The following is a 27684-nucleotide window of genomic DNA, read 5'->3' as shown; positions in this document are numbered from 1 at the left end:
TTTTCTTCTTTCTTCGGTCTGGTTAAGAAGTCTTGGTGGTTCACTGGATCCGTTGGAGTAATATGGGGATAATTGACAGCATTAGCAAGTCGAATGGACTCATCTGTGGAGACAGACCCAGGCGGCTACAGTTTGTCTGAGAGACTGTTGCTCTGAATGATGAGAGAAACTACACAAGGTGTGTTTGTCATGGCTCTTGTACATAATTCGTGAGACACCTCACATCAGCTTGGAATCAGAGGGTGAATTATGCAATGACAACCGTGCGTTAAACCTAAACAGTACAATGGTTATGAGAAAGTCCACAATGTGTAAAGGTTTCGACCCCCCTCCCCAAACTGTTACTTTTACCTTCTTCTTTGGGAGGGTCTAAAATGGGTAACATGCTTGTAATGAATCAGGAAACCCAAATCAAGAGAGTTATGAAGGTAACCCCATGATGGAAAACATAATACTCTCAAACAACAAAGAGCTTTAAAGACAGTTTGTATATTTATATTGTATATACTGTATATATATTGTATGTTTATGTCGTTCTAACATAAAGATCTGTGATATTGATTCGTTTTTCATGGGATCCTGTAGTCTATGGCAGAGTCCCCATATCTGTGTTCACAAATTCACCAACAAAGCTGGTGCTGGTTGCTCCTATCTTGTTTGTTTCTCGGGCAAATAAGTTGTGGCTGTCAAAGATCTCACGGAACTCATATTCAAAAAATAGCGGAATGTCCAATATCTCTTCCTTAATTTGCCATTAACACAATATGTATACAATGCTTATAATTAAACAGACAAGTGGCCGCAGAAGGATTAGAAGCTGTTTAAACCACACCACCGATTCCAATATTCTGATTCGGCTTCATAAAGGATTAAGATTTAAGAGCGATCGTAATGAGAAATTGCATTGCCTGTATTGCTCGCATTTGAACAATTAATCTACAACGAATATTAATGTAGAAGGAGGCGACCAGATTAGAGAGAGTAGGCGAGAGAGAATTTGCGCGTGAGAGAGAGTTAGTGTTATGTGTACGATAGTTGAATCCCAACCAGAGGTGTATACATTGCGAAAATCTCTGGTGCAATAAAACTTCATAAAATATCGACTCAGACATGCACATTCTGAGAAAATATATTTTGCAGCAGCTACCCGGACCGCCGTCGTCTTATTTAGTGCAATAACCCTTTCTTCACCACGGGAGATTCGAAGAGAAAGCCTACTGTGTCGACAAGGTAAGGATAAAAGTTTTTAAAAATAGGCTACTTAGTCGTCGTTATTTGGTCATTTTAGGGTATGACACTATGTGTCAAACCGCCTGACAGACAGACAGTTCTCTTTGCATATGCAAATCCAATTTCTCTGCTATACGGTTTAGGATTACGAGGAAAAGAAATTGAACAGCAACAGACATGGTAACGGCTGAAATAGAACGACAAAACAAGATGAAAGTATAATCAGTAAACGCCCCTTAGTAAAGGACAGAGTGTGTGACTTGACATGCCTTTACAATTAAGCGAAGTAGCGTATGCTAATTATTCAGGTTTAGTAGTACATCTTGCCAGAAAAACCGTGCACAATACCCCAAGCGCTTGTTCACCTATATGAAACGAGACGAAACGAGTGTATAAGCGATACCTTTGGGCTAACTGAATTAAACAACTCATTCAGAAAGGTAAGCAGTATTTACGGTTAGTAACAGATTACATGTAACCTGTTGAAACAAGACTATAAACATTTTATCTGCACATTCCAAGATAAGTATAGCCTAATATGACTATAATTTCTATACTTAAAATATTGCAATTATTTTTGTATTTTCTTGTTTCCAGAATCTAAAAAATGATGTTTATAAAATACCCAAATATTAGCGGATCAATAGTTCATATTTTAGTTGCTGGTAAAAAAAAAAAGTGAACTACCAGAGTTAAGAAAGTTATTCTCCATGGTAATTAATGTCTGCCTATACATCTTTAAATATGTTGAGCTAGCAAATACCTATACACGCAGACAGCAGTCTACTGAAATACAGTTTACAGTCAGGTGAAATTGATACATATTTAACTCATATTTTATCTTGTATTTAATGACAGTATAGTAAATGTGATTTTGTCTCATCTGATGTTTAAACAACAAATGTATGTAAACATTTATAGGTTAATCATATAAGCATAGGTGATTCAAAACTGGCTCACACAGATCATGACAAAATACTAGGAAAATGGATAAATAAAATAATTTGAACTGGAACAGGAAAATAATTTTCTCTCAAAATCTCAAAGACTCCCACCATGAATATAATGTTACAAATACTTGCAGTATGTGGGTAGGAGAACTAAAAACAGACAAACAAACAAAAACATACATATTCTTCCCCTACAGCCTCCGGATAGTGGAATAGCATGCACTCACCAATAACAGAGGGAATACAGGGAAGGAACATGGAGAGATGTTATTGGAGGCAAAAGCTGACTGAAAGTGTGCCTAACAGAAACATAGGAAACTGGATTTATTTCTTAAAGGACGCACTGCATCAGAAGAGTTTTCACATCCCTTTGAGAATCATTATTTTTCATACAGGCTTCATCCCGTTAACAGGCTCATTTCTGAACGGGTGTTCAGTATAATTTATTATGGTTTATGCTATTACGAGCCTCCACCCACTGCTGTGTGCCTGTATTCCTGGTAGTGACGTGAGCACCCGCTGATTGTCATGCATACTCCACATTTGTAGGAAGTCATTTGTGATTTTAAATGTTCTGCATCATTTCACTTCAATCAGCATTCATAGTGGAATGATTTTTGCCCATGACAGAATGCACAGCCTTATACAACATACACACACACACACACACACTCACACACGCAGACATGCACACGCACACGCACACACACACACAGAGACACAAAAACACACACACACATTTGACAGGGGCAAACACGTAGAGATAGACTTCAAATGACATACACTGCACCAGTGGTGATCTGCTGTCAACGAGTTCACATTCAACCTGCAGTAGGTCCAGCCTAGAGTAAATCTGGGGTTCTTTCATATTACCTTTGACCATAACATAGCTGAAATTGAGCAGATTGCGGTGCTGTTAGTTCATTAGAAATTGTAATGAAGTGTAATATTAAGAAACATCTGCTTGGTTGAAACGTAAGTGAAAATTACCACACTAACATTCGAGTTGATCCTAATGAATCAGATCTTTAACATTGTCTCAATAAGAAATATGTCTGTTTGAATATCCCATGTCTGTTGTGATGTTCAGACGTTGGGCTCTGTAATGGGCTCTATAAAGCGCTTTGAGACGATGTCTATTGTTTACGGTACTATAGAAAGTAAGAGAATTGATGTGATGTGACGTGACCTGCTGTGTGACACTCAGGACTGAGGCACATCATGAGCAGGTCATGCCATCGCCCCGGTTCGTCCTCCTAGCGTCCCCAGTAATGCTCAGGAAGAAACATAAGGGAGAGAAGTATACTTCAGTATCACTTCAGATGTGTGTGTGGGCAGATGCTGACAGAAAGAGAGAGAGAGAGATAGAGAGTCAGGCTTCTCCCTGTGTTCCCTAATCCTCTAACATCAACAGTAGTCACCCCTGTGTGTTTGACTGTGTTTGCCTGTGTATTTGGTTATCTTTTTTCACCATGAATGGAAACTCCCACGCGGAAACGCATCTGAACCGGAGCGTGCATACTGTTACTGTACATCTGCAGGGGGAACCAGGATATAAGTCCTGAATGTACTGGTGGGAGGTACTGTTGGGTGTACACCTACAGGGAAGAGCACACCAGTTTTTTTCACAGCTCTTCTTCATCTCCTTAGCAGGCTGAGTGTGAAACACTGTTCCCTCAGGCAGGTCCACAGCATGGGCTGTGTTTGGTATCTACTGACGCTGAACTGAATCTGTAACTGTACTGTTTTTCAGTAACATTGAGTATCATAGCAGGTGATCAGATGTGTGTGTGTGTGTGTGTGTGTGTGTGTGTGTGTGTGTGTGTGTGTGTGTGTGTGTGTGTGTTTGTGTGTGTGTGTGTGTGTGTGTGTGTGTGTGTGAAATACCCTTACTATCTCAGCCCAGGACACTTTAGGTGGATTTCACTCAAAGACTCAAAGACTCAAAGACTCATGTTCACTCAGATTTACATTTAAAGCATTTGCATTCATATTTAAAAATTCACTGATTAACCTTCAGTGAGATTACCGTCTGAATACAAACAGCAATGCCTCAGGTGTTTCTCCAATGCAGTGTTGAGGCTTGAGCTGCTCTCTCTCATACTCAGGAGCTGGGGAAGGGGGGGCGGGGGGCTGGAGCTGTGGGAGACGAGAGAGATAATCTCCTGCAGCTCTCTGCCCAGTGTAAGAAATGAGCTGAAAGTTAGCGGAGTGTGAATGTTGTTCTGTGTAGGAGTCCATTTGGGTTCTGACAGATGAGAATGTCACTGAGCCCAGCAGATGCTGCAGGCCACACACAAACGGCTGACTGGGCTCCAGAACAGAAACTCTGCCGTGATGAGATGAAAAGTTCAGAGAGAGAGAAAGAAAGAGAGAGGGATGCTTAGCGAACTGAACAACCTGGAGGCTGGATAACTGGACTCATTTTAAAACTCATAAAACAGCTTCGCTAGCGCTAATCGTCCAGTGAGACTATGAAAGCATGAAAGACTGAAACTGAACGCTCTTCATCAGCATGGTACTGGTACACATGGTACAGCAGGCACTTCTCACTGTTCAGTGTAATGTAATGAAATACTCAACACCTCCGACTCCAGTATAATCTGTTACAAACTGATTTCTGTACATGTCTGAAATCAGTGTGCTTTGCTTAATGTCTTTATGAAAGGATAGGGAAGATCTGCACTGAAGATGTAAAAGCCGCACTGCCTTTTCCTAAATTAATCAAGAACCTCATGGGGATGAATTAAATGATGAAAATCGATGAAATTAAATAATTTGTCTCTCATTTTTGCGGGTGTGAGTTCCACAACAAATCTACAGTTCACACTTTCACTCTTGTCTGATTATGTATAAATGTGTCTGATTATGTCTAAATGTGTCTGATTATGTCTAATTCATCTGCACAGACGCCTGGTTCTTCCCCCTGAAGAAGGATGTCTATGTGGACTCCGCAGGCTGTTGGTGGTGTGGAGAAGGAGATTGGGAAGAGAACAGAGGAGACCAGTGGCCCTTAGCAAATAGCTGCAGCTCAGGTCTTTCTTTCTGCAGAGAGCAGTGATCACTTCAGGCTGCAGAGAGCAGTCGTCACCACCAGGAGGCGCTAGAGAGCAGTGATCCCCGCCCTGCAGAGGTGGCGGTCTCCTCCCGTGGCTGCGTTTCTGAGATGGTCCCTGCTGAGGGGAACTCGAGTGCCTCTTCTCTGCCTGGGCACTGCCCCAACTGCAGCCTGGCGTCGTTGGCCTCGGTACCCGTGGGCAAGGCGGTGGCACTGGGGCTGGTGCTACTGGTGTTCATGGTGTGTGGTGTGCTGGGCAACATCCTGGTCATCCTGTCGGTAGCGTGCCACCGGCACCTGCGCTCCGTGACACACTACTTTATCGTGAACCTGGCGGTGGCCGACCTGCTGCTGAGCGCGGCCGTGCTGCCCTTCTCGCTGGCCGCGGAGCTGCTGGGCCGCTGGGTGTTCGGTCGGCTGCTCTGCAGTGTCTGGACGGCGCTGGACGTCCTCTGCTGCACCGCCTCAATCCTCAGCCTGTGCGCAATCTCCGTTGACTGCTACCTTGCCGTGAGCCGACCGCTGCAGTACCCGCAGATTGCGACCGGGCGCCGCGCTGCGGTGACGTTGGTGTTGCTCTGGACGCTGGCGGCGGCCATCTCGGTCGGGCCGCTCCTGGGCTGGCGGGAGCCGATGCCCGAGGACGAATCGGTGTGCCGCGTGAACGAGGAGCCAGGCTACGCCCTCTTCTCCGCCCTCGGCTCCTTCTACGTGCCGCTGGGCGTCATCCTGTTCATGTACTGCCGTGTTTACGTGGTGGCGAGCCGTCACTCTCGCGCCCGCAGCCGCTCCCGCACCCGATCGCTGGACCCCGAGGCTGCGACGCTTCGGATCCACCGAGGGAGCAGCCAGAAGGCCCGGCACCAGGATGGGGGTGGGGGAGGGACGGAACAGGAGGAGGGGCCTGTGAAGAGAGGCGGGCGCTGCAGCCTGCTCCGCCTGCTGAGGTTCTCGCGGGAGCAGAAGGCGGCCAAGACGCTGGGCATGGTGGTGGGCTGCTTCATCCTCTGCTGGCTGCCCTTCTTCCTGGTGCTGCCCATCGGTGAGTCAGGAACATGTGTGTGTGTGTGTGTGTGTGTGTGTGTGTGTGTGTGTGTGTGTGTGTGTGTGTGTGTGTGTGTGTGTGTGCATGGGGAGGGGATGGGGGTATTGTGGGGGGGGGGGGTATTGTGTGTGTGTGTGTGTGTGTGTGTGTGTGTGTGTGTGTGTGTGTGTGTGCGTGTGCGTGTGCGTGTGCGTGCGTGTGTGCGTGTGTGTGTGTGTGTGTGTGTGTGTGTGCATGGGGAGGGGATGGGGGTATTGTGTGTGAGTGAGTCCTGAAAGTGTGTGTGTGGGAGAGAGATGTCATCTCTCAGCAGTTGGCACAAAGTGACAGTGTTAAGGCCTGATAACAATGCCTGATATCTTCATTCTCCATCACTGATTACTCATACATTTGAAGCCTGCTGGACTGGGAAATATAAATCATGCTGTTCTTTGTCTCCGAAAGTGAGATTGAATCTACTCTATTTTAGAGCGAGAGAAAGAGAAGGAAAGAGAGAGAGAGAGAGAAAGAGAGAGTGATGGAGGGAGAGAGAGATGAAAGGAGAGAGATAGAGAGGGATGGAGAGAGACAGAGAGGGAGAGAGAAATAGAAGGGAATGGAGAGAGACAGAGAGGGAGAGAGAGATATAAGGGAATGGAGAGAGACAGAGAGGGAGAGAGAGATAGAGGGGGATGAAGAGAGAGAGAGTGCCCTTTCGCACTTGTTGGTATTTGTTCCCCCATATACCATGTCTGCTCGCTCACAGTGTTGATTGTGTGTAGGGTTACCAGAGGCCTACTGCACCATTATATATCTGTGGTATTGTATGTATTGAAATCCCATCTAAAGCCTGACATCTCTGACATATTGATACACAGCAGGATTTCACCAATGAAAATGAAGTGATTCTGAGATTGAGTTGTGTGTGTGTGTGTGTGTGTGTGTGTGTGTGTGTGTGTTTTTAATCAATACTCATTGCAATTGGTGACAGGTAATTATAAAAGCTGTAAGAATCAATACGATTAAATTAATTTGACCACATATGGAAATAACCGCTGAAAATCAAAGAGAGGACATTTTAGAAGGACATGAAGATTAAGATGTAAGCCTGACCTTAATATAAACTACAGCTGATGTAATTATTGGTAATTACATTCACATTCATGTTATTAGTCCTATGTCCTCTAAACTCCCCTTCACATGTGCTCGTAAGGGTGTAAGGTGTATCCTGTTCAACGTCTTTATGTTGCAGAAAAACGCATGAATAAACACCTCTGCAAAACAACAAACAACAAACAAACAAAAAACACAACATATTTAGGACCCTCTAATCAGTGAGTGAATGAGTGAGTCTGATTCCGAGATGTGTTGCACATCGGACACACACTATGTTATCTGTTCTATGTCCTCTTAAATCCTTTCACATATGCACTAGGTTATAGTCCTTTGCCTTTATACTATATGGATTAATGCCTTTATTTGACATTTACTGATTTACTGTAAGTCCCTCTAGTCAGGGGGTGAATGAGTGGGGGGGGGGGGGTGCAGAGGACTCCTTGCCTGTCTCTCAGGCTGAGACGAGCATCAGGTGACACTAAGATGAATATGCTGATGAGATGCTGTTGCAGCTTTGATGGAGCCTCGATTGAGTATTTTATGGAGTTTTGATGGAGTGTTGCAGTTCATTCAGAGAAGCTTATGAAAAAACATGACGCCTTACAGTTTTTTTACAATCATTTTCACACTCAATACCTTTTCAAAACAGTTCAGACATTCACCATATCAGCAGACTATGTGAGATAAACTGTGGATACCTTTGCTTTGTGTCACAAACTGGAGACTTGAAACAAGAAATAGGATGCAAACGCTCAAGGCGTGTTTTACTGAGATAAAAGTGCCACGATGGGCAAACAAGGCAGAGTTCACAGGACTGGAGAACAGTACATCTTGCTGATCACAAACAAATACACACAAAGACAAAGGAAAAGCCCAAGGCTTACATAGGAGCTCAGTGAATACATTGGCTACAGGTGAGAACTAAACAACACATAGGCTACAGGTGAGAACTAAACTCAATTAACACATTGGCTACAGATGAGAACCAAACATGGAGGGAAAACTAAGGTGTGAGGGAAATACTAAAACACAGGAGAGGATGAACGGACTGGAGTAGCATATGGAGCAAGAGCAGGAACAGGAACAGAGGAGCGTGCAGCAGAGGTTGTGACACTTTGCTTTGATACTAAATGCATTCATTGACCACTTCCGTCTCACCGTCCTCAGTCAATGTTCACCACCAGCAAAACTCTGGACAACTACATTTAGATGCTCCGTTCAAAACCGTTCACTTAGATCACTGTAGATGGAAATGTGCTTGTGAAAGACCGCTCGCGCCGGCCATCTCACCATGTGGGATGTAGCCTGGTAGAATGGGGTTGCAGGCAGGAACACACGACGCAGGAGACAGTGGCTTCCATAAAAATAGCTATATTTATTTACAGTGGGGTTTTTGTAAAACCCCAAAACATACAAACACAAACTGAACACACTAAAGCCTATACTAGACCAGGTACACCTCTGAGCATTCAGGTTTTGTCTAGTACCTGGTCCAAGCTCCATCCAGCATGTTCAGTCTGTCCTTCTTCTCCATGAAACAATGAGGTGAACCTTAAGTAAGGCCACCTGGGTCCAATTAAAAGGTAATTGGACCCCTCCACAGGGGTGGGGGAATCCGGACCCAACCATTTAGGTAGGGGAGTCCAGTCCTTCTTCCCTCCTGGACCACAGTGAGAAGGGGGAGGGACTTCACCTTTTCACAGTGCTGTATTTTGACAGAAACTCTATGCTTGAAATTGTTTTGTTTAGAGCCTTGCTACCATCATTACAAAGGTGTTTGCACTGAAATGTGCATGTCTATAGGCCAAAATATAGATGTGGAGATCCCCCCCCCCCTCTCACTGCTTTATATCTCCCTCTTGGGTACGACATTTAACTGCGATGAGGCTCTGATTGGGGACAGTCAGGGCTTTGGGGAGTGTAGAGTGACCCCCTTAGTCATTCACCGTACCCAGATCCGCTCTGGCCCGGAGCAGTGACACCTCTGTGGGCTCCTGCGCAGCATACGAGTGAAGCCCCGGCATGCAGGTGGGGGATGAAGCGGTAGGCTAGGTGTGCATAACACAGTCGTGGTTTCCTTCTTCCCAAACGCTGGACAGAAGATCCTGCTACAACGGTCAGGTTTATCCGTCATGTAAAGACACTGCATACCAGCAACAGGATGTTTCCTGCGACTGTCTCAACAATGCTGTGCCGATGGTAAACAGTGCATCTGGCCAAGGGACACCATATTGTGCCGGATGGTGATGTCGTCTTATGTGCAGCCTAACATGGAATTCAATGACAAAGGTTGTGATACCGTGTTTTTAATTCCCACTTCGGGAAGAAGGCGATCAGATATGTAAGTCATGGGCGATCCGTGAGGGAAAGTGACCTAGAATGCAACAACAGTAAATTCACCTCAATAGTGGTATCTACAGTGATACAGTGATTGTGACAGAAAAGCCAACAGATCAAAAGGTTTGTTCTTGGTGTCATGGTAGCTTCTTGGGTTGAAATAGTTGCGTGGGGGATTGTAGGGGGTGGGTAAAATATGCCAGATTTTTTTTTTCTAAAGATTCAAAGCAAGGGAGAATGTTGCATTTCTCAATTTAGTTCATTGTATTTAGAGTGGCACAGTAGTACAGTAACTGGCTGGCTGGACACAGTAACTGGCTGGCTGCACGAGTCACTTTTGGGGTGAAGTATGAAGTGTTTTGGTAGTTGTAGTATATTTTGCATGAAAGGTTAAGTGATGTGCTCAGGTGTGTGTCTGTAAAGCACACTGTGTGAAGAGGTGGACATGGTGTTGAGACAAGTGTGAAAATGTTGAAATATGCTGGGGGCCAGTCTCAGGGTGAAATGATGAATGGTGAAACTCATAATGTCCAGACTTTCATGACCTCCAGTGTGTGTGTGTGTGTGTGTGTGTGTGTGTGTGTGTGTGTGTGAGCGTGTGTTTGTGTATATGTGTATACATGCTTGTTTGTATGTGAGCGTGTCACATGTGTGTGTGTGTGTGTGTGTGTGTGTGTGTGTGTGTGTGTGTGTGTGTGTGTGTGTGTGTGTGTGTGTGTGGTGTGTGTGTGTGTGTGTGTGTGTGTGTGTGTCACACTGAGTGCCACTGTGCGTTTGGAACAAAACGGTCTGAGTGCCACTGTGCGTTTGGAACAAAACGGTCTCTGACAGCTTGGGGTGTTTTCTGTTGTGCTGATTATGTGGTGGCTGTGAGTATAGAAATGTGTGCGTGTGTGTGTGTATAACTGAGTTTGTGTTATGTGTTTGTGTGTGTGTGTGTGTGTGTGTGTGTGTGTGTGTGTGTGTGTGTGTGTGTGTGTGTGTGTGTGTTCGTGCGTGCCTGCATGTGTGCATGTATATACTGTATATGACTGTGTTGCATGTGTGAGCGTCTGTGTGTATAACTGAATGTGTGTTGGGTGTGTGTGTGTGCATGTGTATGTATATGTGAGTGTGTGTGTGTGTGTGTGTGTGTAACTGAATGTGTGTGTGATGTGTTCTCCTGCAGGCTCCATGTTCCCGGCCTACCACCCATCTGAGACAGTGTTCAAGGTGACGTTCTGGCTGGGCTACTTCAACAGCTGCCTGAACCCCATCATCTACCCGTGCTTCAGCCAGGACTTTAAGAGGGCCTTCCTCAGCGTGCTCCGCAGACAGTGTCTGAACCACAGACCCTCCTCCAGTCCCGCTACGCACCCTCCACCCAGCTCACCCCCTCCCTCAGAAACCCCTGAGTCTCTGCCCCGCGCCCACCACCCCCCCTCTGTGCCCCACGCTCCCACTTGCACTCCAGTGTGCCTCCGCTGCGTCACTCCGCTGGGGGGGTTGCTGTACCCAGGGGAGAGGGAGCTCCCCTACCCCCTGCTCTCCCTCTGACCCTCTCCCCCCTGCCCCTGTCCTAACCCCTGCCTAAGACCTTAAGGCTCTTGGTCTGGGTCTGGCTGAATTCTTTTGGGCACACTAACACATCCCCACCTCCAGTATCTACCACCCATACTGCAGCAGTACCCGCCCCCTCATCCCCCTAGGAGTGTCTCCCTCCCCACCTACCACAGGATCAACCCCCACCATGTTTAGCCCCACTCCAAAGGAATCTGCCACCATTACCCCAGCCATACCCGCCCCCCAGTCCTATGCTATGCAGAAACTCCAAACCCTGGACCCCTACGCCTGGAGATGACCCGGCATGCAGCTGTGTTTGGACTGTATCAAGGCCAGACCACAGCTGCCAGATGAAAGAGGGGGAGAGAGGGAGAGAGAGAGAGAGGGAGAGAGAGAGAGGGAGAGAGAGAGAGAGAAATAAGGAGAGTGAGAGAGAGAGAGAGAGAGAGAGAGACAGGGAGCTTTCCTCTTTGCTGCAGTTTTTGGTCATTGGATACCTACAGTGGTTCAGGTCTCCCCTGTGAAGCAGCCACACTAGAGGTCTGCGCAGGATCTCCTGCCTGCTTCCACATAGAATCTGTCTCTCTCCCGCAAATCAATGTCATATTTCGTCCCACTCTTCCCACATCTTTCACGTTTCGTCCCACTCCCGCCTGCAAAATCCCACAGAGGGACGTTTACAAGGGATGAATTTGTCAGTCCCATTTGTGCCAGGTCCAATGAAAATGTGTCATAAAACCCCTAATCTTGCGCCTGTTTATGTAAAACATGAGCTATTTCCTGCTGCCTTCCTGCAAACACGCATAACATTCTTTAGTTTAAGAACCAAAAATACTTTCATTTCATTTCATACATATATTTATATTTTACCAGAGTCCCGCGAGTCATGTCTTTCTTCCATTCCTGCACACGCATCTGTTTCTCGCCTGCGCCCACAATCCATATCAGTCCCGGGCCGCACCCTTGTGCGCTGGGCCCGGGGGAGTGCAGGCCTCGGAGTCTCTAATGAAAATTAAATATGGATGAGCTGGGCTGGACACCACCGGCTCAGACACACACCTATGGGTGGCCTGAGTGTAATACTGATCAAATGAGAAATACACACCACTGGCTTATATACTCACCGCTGGTTGAGCTCAGTGTAATACTGATCAAATGGGAAATATACACCACTGATTCATACACACAGCCCTGGTTGGGCTGAATATTAAACTGATCAAATGAAAAATATCGCCTTGTGGGTGATGAGAGAAGACTGCACTCACGCACGCACTGAATCAGCCCATGGCAAACTATCAAAGGACTTGGCTGCGGCTCTCACGCGCACATGGTGGTCTATTCAGTCCAGCTGAAGAGACAGGGGTGTGTTACTCACTTCTAAAGAAAACATGGAGTGACTGACTACATATCTTCACCTGAAACTATGTGAACCAACCTGGCAGAACCCTGGAGGAGTCAGAGGAGAGCGGTGGAGATCGAATTGTTCTTGTCTCATTGGTGGACTTCACTGTGGAATGTAAGACAATGTTGTTCATTCTCTGTAAGCCCTTGTGTCTTTCCTGAATTTAGCTTAAAATGGTGGGCATGTGGAATATTCTGTACATCTGGCTAACACCATAGAGAGCACCAGAGCACCAAGAGCATCATGTTGTTTTTGTGTGCTGGTTATCTGTCAGTCTGTGTGTACAGCAGTGGTTCTTTGTTTGAAATGAAGGATGATTGTATCTTTGATTTATGTGAGTTGTGGAGGAGCTTGGAATTGAATGAGAAGGAATAACGGTAACCCTGCAGAGATGCCAGGGAGGATGAGGAACACAATCTCTCGCAGCTTGTCGTGATTTGTCTCTGAACATCCCATAAAAGCACTTTCAAATGAATTACATCCCAAAATAGTTTTTGATATTAACAAAGGTCTGAAATTAATATTTTTTTTCTTTTCATGAAAGTTAAGGTTTTAGGTCCTGTCCTTTTCTGCATTTTTTTGAAGATTTTGATGGATCTAAATAGGTCAACAAAAACAATGTACTCTATCACTTTACCTGTTGAATGTGAGATGTCCTAACTTTGTGCAATGACAAGTCAATGTATATGTCTGTGTAAATGTTCATCAACATCTCTGTGTAAACAGCGGTGTTTCCTGCCGCACCGTCAGGGACGAATCGGTGGAGTCAGACCTTTACGCAACTATCTCTGGAATCGGCACTCTGCATAGTATGTGCTGCCACCTGGTGTTCAAAGTTTGCAACTGCACATATTTCATGTTGAAAGTTCTGAGGTGCCATGATAGTTTGAACTGCATGTATGTACTGTATTTAATGTGAACATTGTCAGCAAGCACTGGAAGAAACTATGTTTCATGATATTATGGTGACTTTTGTTGATTCTGTTGGCTGTAAAATTAATACAGAGAATACACATGACTCAGTGTACATATTTTTTTGATTGCATGGGTTACAGCACTAATATCCTGTCTAACTGTAACAGTTGTGTTTGGTTGTGTGTTCAGCTAGGTTACATGTGATTCATGTTCACAATTCTAATGATCTTTCTATAACTGTGGGTTGTTTGGTTGTATGTTCATGAGGTAGGTTAAAGGTGATTATTGCTCAGTGTCCTGTATGGTGGTGCCTCTGTGCAGTGGAGAATGTCCCCTTATGAGAGGCGTTCAAGATCACCAGCCACCATAGATAATGTAGAAGCTGATGTACTGGCAAAAGTGTAGAATGAACTTTGACCCAACACTTTTCCCATTCTTCACATGGATTAGATTTATAGAAATGATTATGTAAATGTTCTGTGGTTTACTTACAGATGTGTGTGTTTGTTTGTGTCTGTGCGTGTGAGAGAAAGAGAGAGTGAGTGAGAGAGAGAGAAAGTTATAGTGACAGATATAGACACATGTTATGTTATATAAGTAAATTGAAGCCACTGCTTGATCAGAATCAGCCACGAGTAAAGCGCATGGAGCAAAGTCAGGGTATCATGTTTCGCTTTAATTTTTCGCTTCTTTGAAATCATCTTTATATGGCCATCCATAAGACTCAGTACATGTCACAGAGATCAAGCATCCTTGCACTCCATAGCCAACAAAACAACACCATCAAACAGCTTCAATTCTACCAAGGCAGGGATGGGTGAGGGTGGGGGTGGGGGGTGCAGGGAGGAGGGAGAGGGGGTACAGCATAAGCAACCTCACACTGAAAGCTTATTTCTTCTCAATCTGCACATTAACATACAGCACATATTGGAGAGGCATAGAAAAACATCCAAGCAAAGAGGAGTGTGTGAGTGTGTGTGTGTCTTAGTGTATAAGCCTCAAACTATGTGTTTGTATGTGTAAGCCTGTGTGTGGTGGTGTGTGTGTGTCTGCATGTGTTTGTAGGACACGCGTCATATGAGTGGTTGACATCTGTCTGGAGGGTAGTGAAGTGCTGCTTAAGGCATGTGTGATGGCCCACAGCTCCCGGGCGTGTGGCAGGACTGAGTGACCCTGCGGTGTGGTGTTTGCAGGGCACTGCCCCTTTCTCAGGCAGCCTCGCAGCGACACACACACACACACACACACACACACACACACACACACACACACACAAGGCCAATGTGTGACTGTGGGTAAAAAGCACACTTCAACCCCACCCAATATGCCAGATGCGTTTGGACCCGAAAGCAGAGAGAATATACAATCACTGGAACATGGAAGAGTTTAAGACAGACTATCACTGAGTGGCCTCTAGAGGCTATGACTGAAGTGTCTGAGTGTCCGTGGGTGAGTGTACATTTATACAACATACCTTCCAATCGCACTGTGTTTCTATTAGCACCAGGGCCAGAAAGGTTGCTATGGGCAACATCTGATTTGAAAAGCGTTGCCACGACAAATAAAGAAAGGGGGCCACAAGTGATTGGACGACGTGAGAGCCTTGGGGACTGAGTCAGAGAGAGAGAGAGATGGGGGGAAAAAAAGAGAGGAAGAGAAAGGTGCACAAAGAGAACAGAGAAATACTCAGGAGAACTTGGGCTTTGTCTCCTGCCAAGTTCCCAGTCTAGCGGCTGAAAGGAAGAGGAAGGATGACTCATGGAGGGCGGCGTCATCCTCCGTTTGACAGATGTGCATTCCAACAGCAAGCATGCACAACGGAGACTCATGCTAAAAAAAAAAACACACCAAAGCATTGGCTCCAGTCCGCCTCTGGCGTAGGGAGCTCAGGTTGAAAATGACAATACAACGCTAGAAGTAGAAGGGAAAGTAAAAACATGAATAAAGTAACTATAATAATAGTCAAGGAAAGGATGAGTGCAAAAATATGAGGAGTCACAGGGAAGCTGAGAGGTGTGTGAGGGACCATGGCGCTGGAGCCAAGATGTCTGAATCCTATTCCGGAGCACTCGGCAGGAAGTTGGATGTCTAACCTACACAGGAGCTCTCTGACAGATGTAAACTCACTCCTCGGTGCTCTGGAGAAGGCTACTGTGCTCCTGTCCATCCTGCGAGAGGAGACCATGAGGAGGGCGGAGACTCATCAGCCTGATGCTAAGAGCTGTAGCCTTCCTAATGTCTGTTCTAGATCTTGTGGGGAGCTCCATGTGTTCTCTCTCTCTCTCTCTCTCTCTCTCTCTCTCAAAATCCACTCTTTCTGCAAAGACCCAGAGAGTGGTTCTGTGTTAGAACCAGGCCAGAACAAAGTCAGAACCGGCTGCTATCTAGAACAAAAGCTGTCGTGTGTCGAGACAATCGTGACAGGGATAGGCCATGGCATATCTGTCAGGCTTTAGGAATAAAGGAGGAAGGAGAGGAAGAAAAACAAGCATGACACAGTCATGTTGTGAAATGAAAAACAGAGTGTGTTAAACGTGTGAGCGCTGGCCAAGGAGAACCCAACTCTAACTCACAGGCTCTCCACTTCAGAAGGAACATGGCACGGAAGTTCGAGTACATTACTCAAAATGACATATCAACATGCATTAACACCACAGTGAGCCCTTAGCCGTCTCATCAGAGAACAACACTGCAGAGCATCAATAACACACAAACTGGCACCTTTGGATCGGTTAACAACTGCTATTCAACACCTCAACTGGGCAGCCCTTTCTACTCTCAATTAGAACAAGATATAAAAACATGTACACCAGCTCGCTCAATACACAAGGCTAAACAGACAAAAACACTTGTGCAGGTGTTTCAGATATAGTTCTAACATGGGAGGAAAAGCAGGACTAACACTGAGCTTCATAGGGGAGACTAGCATTAGCATTAGCATTAGCATGACCGTTACATTTAACAGCAAAGGAGAGCTGCTGCAGTCAATCAGTCGGTCAAGGGACAGACCCTCACTCTCGACAACCTGCAGAGACTAGAGAATGATGAGGTGACCATGCTAATGCTTTTCCCCTTTGACAGTTGTCAAGAAATGTTTCACTTCCTGCCTCTATCGCTACAAATCTCTCTATCACTCTTTCTTTCTGTAGTTCTCTTTATCTCTCTCGTCATAAACTCAGCCACAGATCTATTAAGGGCTAGTCTTGGTCTTCACCTTCTCTAAGACAACCAGTTCCTCATTTAGCTTTCATTAAAGCTCTAAAACTCTTCTAACCCTAACAGTTAGTAAGACCGCTTCAGCCTTCAACCTTCAACCACACCAACAACTACCAGTTATAATCAGATGACTTCAGATCACAACCCCACTAACATCATCAGTTCATGATTCAGCTTCCACACAGGCCTGGTGCTTCAGCCAGTAGCATCGTCAGCCTGTGGCTTCTCATACAGGTACATCTGGTCAAGGAGAAGCAACAGGTGGAGTTCTTATAAACACAGGCTCAAAGAGATGTCCAACATTTTCCAACTCACTCACATCACTTGAACACACATTCTAAAGCTTCCAAAAGCACATCTTGATTCTATTTCACTTTCTTTAAAAAAATCTTTATTCTTAAATGAAAATGTGATTGTACTACATAAGTCATATTTTCAACTTTATGGTAACTTTGCAAACTACTTTATACACTGCACAGGGTGGACGTGAGATGGGGAATCCACCTGTGGGTGTGAGGGTGACGGATGGCATCGAAGTGAGATGGAAATCAGAGCATTCTGTCCCTTACCTGTCATTCTCACCAACACACACATCAATGCCATTGATAAGAGGCAAAGAGCAGAGCGCTCAGCAACTCAATCATAACTCAACTGGGAAAGTACTGTCCCAATCAGAACTCAACTAGAAAAGTACTGTTCCAATCAAAACTCAACTCGGAAAGTACTGTCCCAATCAGAACTCAACTAGGACAAAAACCATCCCAATCAGAACTCAACTGGGAAAGTACCATCCCAATGAGAACTTAACTAGGACATTTAAACCCTCCCAATCAGAACTCAACTGGGAAAGTACTGTCCGAATCAGAACACAACTAGGACAAACACCATCCCAAACAGAAGTCAAAAATCCTCTCAATAAGAACTCAAGAACTCGACTAGGACAGCAGCTGACTCTAAAACAGATCTGGGTCAGACCCTGTGTGGGTGCAGAGGATCTGGGCCAGAACTGTACCGGGCCTGACTCCTGTGGCATCTGGGCCAGAACCGTACCGGTCCTGACTCCTGTGGCATCTGGAATGAATCCATGAGGCATACGGGTGTGACAGAGGCTATGACGTGGGGCAGTGTGGATGAGGCACTGCCAATGGCCGTCTCCCTAAAACACAAGAGGAGGACGGTAGACCAAGGCGCCCCCACACTTCAGCTGCCCCGCTCTGGCAAACACAAAAAACGCTCTCTTCATTTTTAAATGAACTTTAAATAAAAAAATTATAGAAAGTACAGTATAAAACACTAAATCATACAATCACATGTGCTCAAACATAAAGTGTTGTTTTAGTTTTTATCCATTTTTTCCTTCACGAGGCAAATATGTGGTTTTCTTAAGGTCTCCTGTGGGGTGGGGGGATAAGGGAGGGGGTTAGGAGGAAAGAGGGAAGAGGAGATTGGTGGGGGGTGGGGTGTTGTAGGGGGTGCAGGGAGAGGTAAAGGTGAGGACATGGATGCCCTCCGGAGGATTTGGCTCATAAGGTGGGGGTGGGGGTGTGATGTCATGGCTAGCACCCCTGTCTCCTTGTGACCCCCCTCCCCAAACCTCCTCCTCTGTCGTGTATGGGCGGGGCTTAACCCAGGCTGGTGATGTTGGCCCTGCCCCCGGGCGGAGCTACGATGCGCTGGGTGGAGCGTCGGGGGATGTTGTCATCAAACTGAGCGCCTGAGCAGGGAACAATAGAGGGACATGCGATGAGATGAGAGCACCACACCAAAACAGATGCCCTCTGGGCCACACTCTTATTTAGAATACAAAAATACTAAAGATCAATTACTTGCAGAGGTCTTGTTCTGGTTTGCTATAACAGTGGATTTAAAATTAGAATCTTACATGTTGTGTATATGTATTGAATATGGATTTTGAATATGGATTTGAATACAGAGGCTGAAACTGGACTAGTGTATTAAAGTGTAAGTTCACCCCCAGCTCTGAGCTCCACCCATTGCATAATTGTGAAAAATGCTAAAAGGTGGGCACGGGGCTGAGAAGGGCTGTATGTATATGATGACCTAGATATCCACCAACCCCTCAAATCTAAGTCAGCATTGGCCTTGAGAACAGTAGATGGTGTGCTGAGCCATTTTCAACCATAAAATGGGTCTTTTTCCAAGATTTTGTCAATGTGTATCAGCATTAGCATTAGCATGAGTGTGGTCATAAAAGGGCTGGGCTGTTGTATTAGCATTAGCATTAGCATGAGTGTGCTCATAACATTTACATTTAGACATTTAGTCATTTAGCAGACGCTTTTATCCAAAGCGACTTACAATGTATACACATTTTACATTTACACTGATGGCACACTGCACATCAGGAGCAATTAGGGGTTCAGTGTCTTGCTCAAGGACGCTTCGACAGGGAATCGAACTAGCAACCTTCTGATTACTAAACGACTTCTTTACCTCCTGTACCACTGTCGCAGGGCTGGGCTGTTGTATTAGCATTAGCATGAGTGTGCTCATAAAAGGGCTTGGCTAGTGTATTGGCATTAGCATTAGCATGAATGTGCTCATAAAGCAACTCAGCAGCGTATTAGCATTAGTGTGAGTGTGTGTGTGAACCAGTATTAGTGTGCTCATCGAAAGGCTCACCAGAGAGGCTGAAGCCAGACTGGTGCAGGTTACGGACAGGCTGAGATGGCTGCTTGGCAGGAGAGTTCTTGGCAGAGGACGCGGGGGTCAATGTCTTTGGGGTGACGGACACCTCACACACTGGTCCGTCATACAGGCCACGGGGAACACCCCTCAGCTCAGCCAGCTACAGGACAACAGAAAAGACCAGTCACACACCAGAGAGAGAGGAAGACCAGTCACACACCAGAGAGAGAGGAAGACCAGTCACACACCAGAGAGAGAGGAAGAACAGTCACACACCAGAGAGAGAGGAAGACCAGTCACACACCAGAGAGAGAGGAAGACCAGTCACACACTACAGAGAGAGGAAGACCAGTCACACACTACAGAGAGAGGAAGACGAGTCACACACTACAGAGAGAGGAAGACCAGTCACACACTACAGAGAGAGGAAGACGAGTCACACACTACAGAGACCAGTCACACACCAGAGGAAAGAACACCATTCACCACCACACACACACTCTTTCTCTCTCTCACCCTGCTGCGAGCCTTTATCCTCTTGTAGACGTAGTCAGGGAAGGGCTTGCGGGAGACAAAGCGTCCTGAGCCCTCAGTGGTGTGGAGGGTTCCCTCCTCCAGGACCATCTTGCCCTGGCTGATCACCACCAGGGGCCCGCCACGCACCTCCAGACCCTCAAAGATGTTATACTCCACCTCCTGCAACAACCACAGACATCAGGTTAGGCACAGCATACACACGGGGACACACATACACACACATACACACACACACACACACACACACACGTGCACCCCTCGATCCTCCAAGATGTTATACTCCACCGCCTGCAACAATCATATTAGGTTAAACATCAAGTTAGACACAATACACACACACACACACACACAAATATAACCCTAGCACCTCCAGACCCTTAAAGATGAAAGATACGTACATCCATATACGGACATCCAAACAACAACCACCAAGTGAAACTTCTGATCACTCTCTCCATACTGTTCAGATGTGCTTTAAAATATAATGCCGTCTTCTGCTGTTTTTTTGTCCACCCATTTTTCAGTTAAAAGCAATAATCTACTCTGTTCACTCCAATTCATAAATGATTCGCATGAGTGCCCTCTAAAGGCAATGTAGTGCATTGCAATAGTCTTCAGGTATATTGCATGTTGACAAAATGGGTGTCACCAATACAAAACTGAGCTTTTGAAAAAGATCTTAATTAGTGCATTAGATGCTGTGTTTGCATTCGTGTGCATGTGGCCGTGAGTGTGTTTGCATCAGTGTGCATTAGGACCGTGCCTGTTCGCGTGTGCATTATGCAGGGAGGGAGTGGTTAGTTAGAGGAAGTGTGTGTGTGTCCATTACACAGTGAGGGTGTGTGTGTGTCCATTAGACAGTAAGGGTGTGTGTGTGTGTCCATTAGACAGTGAGGGTGTGTGTGTGTCCATTAGACAGTGAGGATGTGTGTGTTGGGCAGTGTGATCACCCCTCCTCATGCTACTGGAACTGAAGTCATCTCTGGTAAACCCCAATGGGCCAGACCAGCATGAGGTCATTCACAGAGCCTGCGCCTCCCTACACAACACACACTCCAAATGACCAGTTTCACTATTCATACACCATACATACACACACTCACACACACCACACACACATACATACACATACATTGATACATGCATATACACAATCCACATACACATATGCATGTCCAAAATACACACACACACACCGCCCAGCAGTTCCTTTCCTGACAGAGAGGAAAAAAGTTAAGCTATGAAAGCCAGAATTCTAAGTCAATGAGTGCGCGCACACACACACACACACACACACACACACACACACACACACACACACACACACACACACACACACACACACACACACACACACACACACACACACACACACACACACACACACACACACACACACACACAGGTCTGCTAGCAATCAGGAGGGACGTGATCCAGTTCTAAAAGTTTGGAGATTACCTCATTTCCATGAGTCACTGGTAGGCCTCCACCCTGGCCCTAATGACCTCAGCGAATCACTAGCAGTCTGTCACAAGCTAAACCAATCATCAGCTGAACCTCAGCTTAAATGAACCAATCATCAACATGATTGTGAGGATTCAAATATGAACCTCAACACGTCCACATGAGTGCTGAGTGGAAAGAACCGAAAGACAAATACTCCCCTCACACCCCCCTACCATGGTTTATACCCACCTCTCCTACTCCCCTACCACCAGCCCAAAAATGGTTTATACCCACCCCTCCTACCCCCCTACCACCAGCCCAAAAATGGTTTATACCCACCCCTCCTACCCCCCTACCAACAGCCCAAAAATGGTTTATCCTAAAAGAGACCAGAGCTGAATGACCTCATTCTCACACCTCAAACAGGAACAGTTTGGTGTGAGAGGGGTATTGTTCTGGTTCACTGGGCAGACGTGGGCCCTAGAGTTGCATACTTCACTTCAGCAGGGAGAACTACAGACTGACATCAGCTGCAGTTATTTGACACGTTTTCTTTTTCTGAGTTCAGGCTCTCTATTGCAGTGCCCCTCTAGACTGAGTTGATTGTCACTGATGGGGCAATTGTTTGCCCCTTGCGGAGGTAACTTGCAGTGTTTTGGCTCTTGGCGGAGATTATCTCAGTGACACAGAGCACCAGGTCTGCATCTGAGCAATGACTGTGTGCTCTAGGTGTGTGTGTGTGTGTGTGTGTGTGTGTGTGTGTGTGTGTGTGTGTGTGTGTGTGTGTCTGCAGGGGTAACTTACAGAGTTGTGGGTCTTGGCGGATATGATCTTGGTGATGTCGGGGTCCCAGAGCACGAGGTCAGCATCAGAGCCCACGGCGATGCGCCCCTTGCGGGGGTACAGGTTGAAGATCTTGGCAGCGTTGGTGCTGGTGACCCCCACAAACTGGTTCTCATCCATCTTCCCTGTCACCTACAGACACCAGGATCAGAGTGTATATATACACAATACCACTTATATGAATATCAGAGGGAAACCATTTATCCAGTCATAACACACTGAGCATCACTGTGGCGGTAGCCGGCCAGCAGGTAAACCTCAACAGATGCTAGCACCCATAGGTTTTAGCCCCGTTGCTAGCAAGCTGTGTGTGTGTGTGTGTGTGTGTGTGTGTGTGTGCCTGTGTATATGTATGAATGTGTGTGTGCGTGTGTGTGTGTGTGTCTGTGTATATGTATGCATGTGTGTGTGTGTGTGTGTGTGTGTGTGTGTGTGTGTGTGTGTGTGTGTGCGTGTGCGTGTGCGTGTGCGTGTGCGTGTGTGAGTGTGCACATGTGTGTGTTTGCATGAGGTAGTGAGAGGTTCTAGGGTCAGTGTGCATTATGACCGTGCCTGTTTGCGTGTGCATTATGCAGGGAGGGAGTGGTTAGTTAGAGGAAGTGTGTGTGTGTGTGTCCATTACATTGTGAGGGTGTGTGTGTGTATATGAATGTGTGTGTGTGTGTGTGCACATGTGTGTGCGTGTGTGTGTGCGTGTGTGTGTGTGTGTGTGTGTATATGAATGTGTGTGTGTGTGTGTGTGAGAGTGTGCACATGTGTGTGTGTGTGTGTGTGTGTGTGTGTGTCTTACCACACACTTATCCCAAATAATGGACATTCTCTCCTCGGTGCCGTTGGTGCCCTCAGGGATGAGGCTGAAGTCGTCTTTGCCCACGGCGCGCTGGGTAGTGTTAAAGGTGCAGTGGGCACTGCCAGTTACCTGCAGATCACCACTGCAGACGGGGACAGGAAGAGAGACAGAGAGAGAGAGAGAGAGAGAGAGATAGAGACAGAGAAAGAGAGAGGGAGAGTTAGAGAGAGACCAATTAGCCAGAGGGAGATCAATCAGCACTACAGAGAGGGCAGAGGGCACAGCATTAGCAAAACTCTTACAATAATGCTAAACACATCATAGAGACAGTAAAGGATGAATTTATATACTTATAGAAATGAAAAAAATACATATTATAGATAATTAAAAGTTTAATACACTATGTACCGTCAGAGGACTGTCTACACTTAATAGATACCATGTCATATCCACAAGGATACATTAAGATACATTGGTATGTTGTTTCCATTTTAGGAAGAAAATATAATACATATTTAAATTGCCACTCAACAGTGTGTGTTATGGAGCTTTGCTCTTCCACAAAATCTTAACCACACACAAAAGAGTTGTGTGTGTGTGTGTGTGTGTATGGTAAGTGTATGTGTGTGTGTGTGTGGGTGCTCATGTGTGTGTTTGTGTGTATGTTCGGTAAGTGTTTGAATGTATGGTTAGTGTGTGTGTGTGTGTGTGTTTAGGGTATGTTCATGTGTGTGTGTGTGTATAGTAAGTGTATGTGTGTGTGTGTGTTCAGGTGTGTGTATGTGTGTATGTATGGTAAGTGTGTGTGTGTGTGTGTGTGTGTGTGTGTGTGTGTGTGTGTGTGTGTGTGCGTGTGTGTGTGTGTGTGTGTGTGTGTGCGTGTGTGTGTGTGTGCGTGGTTCATACCAGGACAAGAGAGAGTTGAGATAGTCTGGGGTTGTGGGGTCAGGGCTCAGGGGAGGAGACGTCACGAAAGCCGCCGCCTTTGCCCAGTTCTTGCTCCAATAGTGCGAGCCGTCCGTGCCAAGACTGGCTGTAATTGGCTCTCCGTACACAACGGTGCCTTAAACAAACCAATCACAATCCACAAGTTAAAAGCATTCAAGCCGAAGCTGCTCTGAGCTGTTTTCGCTATGTTATCACCGCATGGCTTTAGGCCAAGATCAACTAAGCCAGATGTTTCCAGGGTCTTTGGGGAACACTAGGCCACACATAGAACAGAACTGAAGAGCATCCGCTGGCTTTAGTTCCAAGAGACAAGAATACCCAAGGACACCCCTATAAGGAACACATCACATTCCCATGAAAAACTGCTTGGAGTTGCCATGGAGACACCCAAACTGAGGACTCCCCCCCCTCTCCCACCTTTCTTCCTGGCCTGGGCGATGACATCAGCAGCACTCCTGCTCATCACCTTGGTGATGTAGAGGGGGCAGTTGGTCTGATTGGCTATGGTCACCGAGCGGTTCACTGCCTCCGCCTCCACCTGGGGGGGGGGGGGGGGGGGGGGGGTGGGAGAGGGTGGGGTAGTTACACATCAGTCTGCTCAAACACATCAAGTCTGAAGCTACGCTGGGGTTTGAGTGTAGTGTGTCTGTGATGGTGGTGGTTTTGTGTGTGTCTGTGTGCATGTGTATGTGTGTGAGTATGTACTGTATTTGTGAGTATGTGTGTGTGTATGTGTGCAAGACTGTGTGTGTGTGTGTGTGTGTGTGTGTGTGTGCATGTGTGTGTGCACTTCACCTCCTCTGGGCGGCTGAGCACGTGCCCTTCTGGACCTGTGATTCCCAGAGACAGGATACGCTGCTGCTCCTGAGAGTGAGGAAAGGAAAGGTGAGGAGGAGGAGGATCAGGAGAGGAAGAGGTAGAAGAGGTGAGAGTGTGAGAGAGAGAGAAGAGTGAGGCAAATACAGATGGTCCAAGCAGCACATGATTACAATAAACTCCATCTTTAACCAATAATCAACGGAGCACCCCATCTGTTTCCACTAAGGCATGTCCTATGTGAGTGATGATTAAAGCTTCTTTAGACATCTGCTCAGATTCAGATCTGTGTTCAGAGCCGCAGCGAGACACAGCGGCAGTGTTGGAGTTCAGCTGGGTGAGCTCCTGTGTGTGTGTGTGTGTGTGTGTGTGTGTGTGTTTACCTCAGCGATGATGTCTCCATTCTCAGCATGGACCTGAGCAATGGCTCCCAGGTCACGGATCGTGCTGAACACCTCGTACACCTGTGGGGACACACACATACACATTAAACAATTAATTTACCTGTACGGGCACAAACACACACACACACACACACTAAACACCTGCACTCACACACACACACACACTCTCACCACAGAGGTATTTCTCCACCATGACCCCCAGAGCACACAGAGAGACCATGATGAGTTCTGGACCAGAGAGACCATCAGCCCTCAGCCCTCAGCCCTGGCTTCCAGAGCACACGGCTCACTGCTTCCACAGAGCTGAGCATTCCACACGGGTGCCAGCATAAGCAGGTCTCTGTTTCTCATGAATCACAAACATGCTTCATCATTGCCTTTGGCTGCTGGGGGAAACCAGAACCAAGCACAGCTCCAGTCTCTGGCTCAGGACTGCACATCTCAGCCCAGCCCAGACCAGACCAGACCAGACCAGCCCAGACCAGCCCAGCTGTGTGAACCTGGACTGGCCCTTCACCAGATGAGGCCCTGATCTGGCCCAGATGCATGCCAGATCTGTGCCTGAGCCATCTTAACTATCAGTCCATTCATCAGTGGTTAAGTCTGGGGCACAGGTAGGCACAGATGGGGAACACTACTACAATATGTGGCACTACAGCTTCACTCATTAGCATGTTTATAAATAGAAGCCCAGTTGCCATGGCAAGCATAAATACAGACTTACAGGTTACAGATACAATAATGTGACTAGAATGAAGCCACGCATATTTATGTGATAAGGGATATGACTCATACCCTATTATGTTTACATAAGACATGCATATGATTACGTATTTTAGTATTCAGTAGATATTAGTTTAGTATTTAGTAGATAGTATTCTAAATCCCTGGGAGTGTAAGGGCTCTCTGCATGTGTATACTCCCTGGACAGAAAGAGAAGGTGTTTAGCTGTGTCAGCAGGAGAAGGCAATGGCTGACTGGCTTCTAAAGGCTCCTGAGGCTTTCAGGTGTTAAGTAGGCCTTACCTGAGAGTCAGTGAGCTGGAAGATGTCCTTATAAGCCAGGTAGACCAGGAAGGAGTTGACTCCTGAAAAAGGCCGAGGTACACATGAGACACAGTCTGGGAGGACACACACAGTGGTACATCTGCATAATGCATAATCAAATCTGCTTTAGCTCAGTCGGGCCTTATGAAGACATAAAGCTCCAACATGCATTATAAATGAATGTTATAGGGATGTTATCAATGATATGCATTCTGTATGTGTGACCTGGCTCTGATTGGTTGCTGACCAGAGGGTTGCTCCAATCAACTGTTTGAAAAGCTGTTGAACTTGAACATTCTTTTATATTCTCATTACTTTTATCCTGAGCTACTTCTAGATTAATACAAGACTAAATGTTATAAGTGCGTGTGCCCCCTGATAGAGGCTGACATCCTGTGGGTCATGAGATGCCTCTGCAATTCCCATGGATGGGAGTCAAATTCACTATTTATCACGTGACTGGGATGGGACAGGAAAAAAAGTCAAGGGAAGTGGGCAGGACTGGAATCAAAATGACAGCAGGACATTTTTAGAAAAAAATATGCAGTTCAGTTTATTTTGAACATAATGCTAGCTTTAACATAATGCTAGAACATAATGCTGTTGTCTTTTTTAGTATTCTTGAATTATGTCCTGTTTGCTCTGGTGGCTGGGTGCTGGTTGGTCGCAGGCAGTCACCTGACCACTGCATGAAACATGTGGATTGACAACGCATGGTGCAGCCACCAAAACAAATGCTCACTGCTAACAATGGAGTCAGACTGGGTGACACAGAGTGAAGCACAATGATCGGTGTATCACACTCACAGGCAAGTGTAAAGTTTGAAAGGAGTTCCTAAGAGTCGGGAGGGACGGTGGCCCTCAGAGACGCACCTATAAAGCAGGTGGCAGCTAAATGCAGGATGTAGAACGTAAGGTGCCAGCGGACTATAACCATGTTATATGTGCTCTGTGTGTGTGTGTGTGTGTGGCTGTGCTGTTATATGTGCTCTGTGTGTGTGTGTGTGTGTGTGTGTGGCTGTGCTGTTATATGTGCTCTGTGTGTTGTGTGTGTGTGGCTGTGCTGGGGGTGGGGGTGGGTTGGGCGTACCGTGGTCTTTGATGAGCGTCTCCATGTCCTCCTGGATGCCCTTGTGCCACTCTGTGATGTCCACATGGAGGGAGTAGTCACAGCAGGACTTACTGTCCGCCCACTGACGCCACTGCTCAAAGGCTGACAGCAGGCTAGCACCAGGCTCTGGAACAACATGGTCGACTACACACACACACACACACACACACACACACACACACACACACACACACACACACACACACACACACACACACACACACACACACACACATTAGTAAAAGCAGATTCATAAACATGCAGGCAAGCACGTGCCAGTGAATATGTACACAGAGATACACAC

General features: G+C 46.3%; 2 protein-coding genes across 5 annotated transcripts in view; one reads left to right on the top strand and one right to left on the bottom strand.

Annotated features, from left to right (window-relative positions):
- The first annotated feature begins 5346 nt into the window (after positions 1 to 5346).
- On the top strand, positions 5347 to 11590 carry adra1ab (adrenoceptor alpha 1Ab). The gene is made up of 2 exons (XM_031577912.2): positions 5347 to 6280; positions 10884 to 11590. Exons 1-2 carry the CDS (start codon positions 5347 to 5349, stop codon positions 11249 to 11251), a joined length of 1302 nt encoding a protein of 433 aa, XP_031433772.1. The 3' UTR covers positions 11252 to 11590.
- A 2639-nt stretch (positions 11591 to 14229) lies between these two features.
- dpysl2b (dihydropyrimidinase like 2b) overlaps positions 14230 to 27684 on the bottom strand; it is a 28548-nt gene continuing 15093 nt past the window's right edge. For all 4 annotated transcript variants that reach the window (XM_031577497.2, XM_031577498.2, XM_031577499.2 and 1 more), the window contains 11 exons: positions 27360 to 27524; positions 26249 to 26310; positions 25203 to 25283; positions 24799 to 24867; positions 24421 to 24541; positions 23962 to 24118; positions 23056 to 23197; positions 22227 to 22397; positions 19956 to 20135; positions 19434 to 19599; positions 14230 to 18504 (listed from right to left, as the gene is read on the bottom strand). In XM_031577497.2, the coding sequence (XP_031433357.1) occupies positions 18413 to 18504; positions 19434 to 19599; positions 19956 to 20135; positions 22227 to 22397; positions 23056 to 23197; positions 23962 to 24118; positions 24421 to 24541; positions 24799 to 24867; positions 25203 to 25283; positions 26249 to 26310; positions 27360 to 27524 (1406 nt within the window). In that variant the 3' untranslated portion in view covers positions 14230 to 18412. The remainder of the gene's footprint in view (positions 18505 to 19433; positions 19600 to 19955; positions 20136 to 22226; positions 22398 to 23055; positions 23198 to 23961; positions 24119 to 24420; positions 24542 to 24798; positions 24868 to 25202; positions 25284 to 26248; positions 26311 to 27359; positions 27525 to 27684) is intronic.

The sequence above is a fragment of the Clupea harengus genome, chromosome 12 (assembly GCF_900700415.2).
Source record: "Clupea harengus chromosome 12, Ch_v2.0.2, whole genome shotgun sequence".
Lineage (NCBI taxonomy): Eukaryota > Metazoa > Chordata > Actinopteri > Clupeiformes > Clupeidae > Clupea > Clupea harengus.
This window is presented reverse-complemented; position numbering and strand designations above follow the sequence as displayed.

Coding starts and splice junctions, on each gene's coding strand:
- adra1ab (XM_031577912.2), top strand. CDS start 5,347: ATGGTCCCTGCTGAGGGGAACTCGAGTGCCTCTTCTCTGCCTGGGCAC. Junction 6,281..10,883: donor CTTCCTGGTGCTGCCCATCG/GTGAGTCAGGAA, acceptor GTTCTCCTGCAG/GCTCCATGTTCCCGGCCTAC.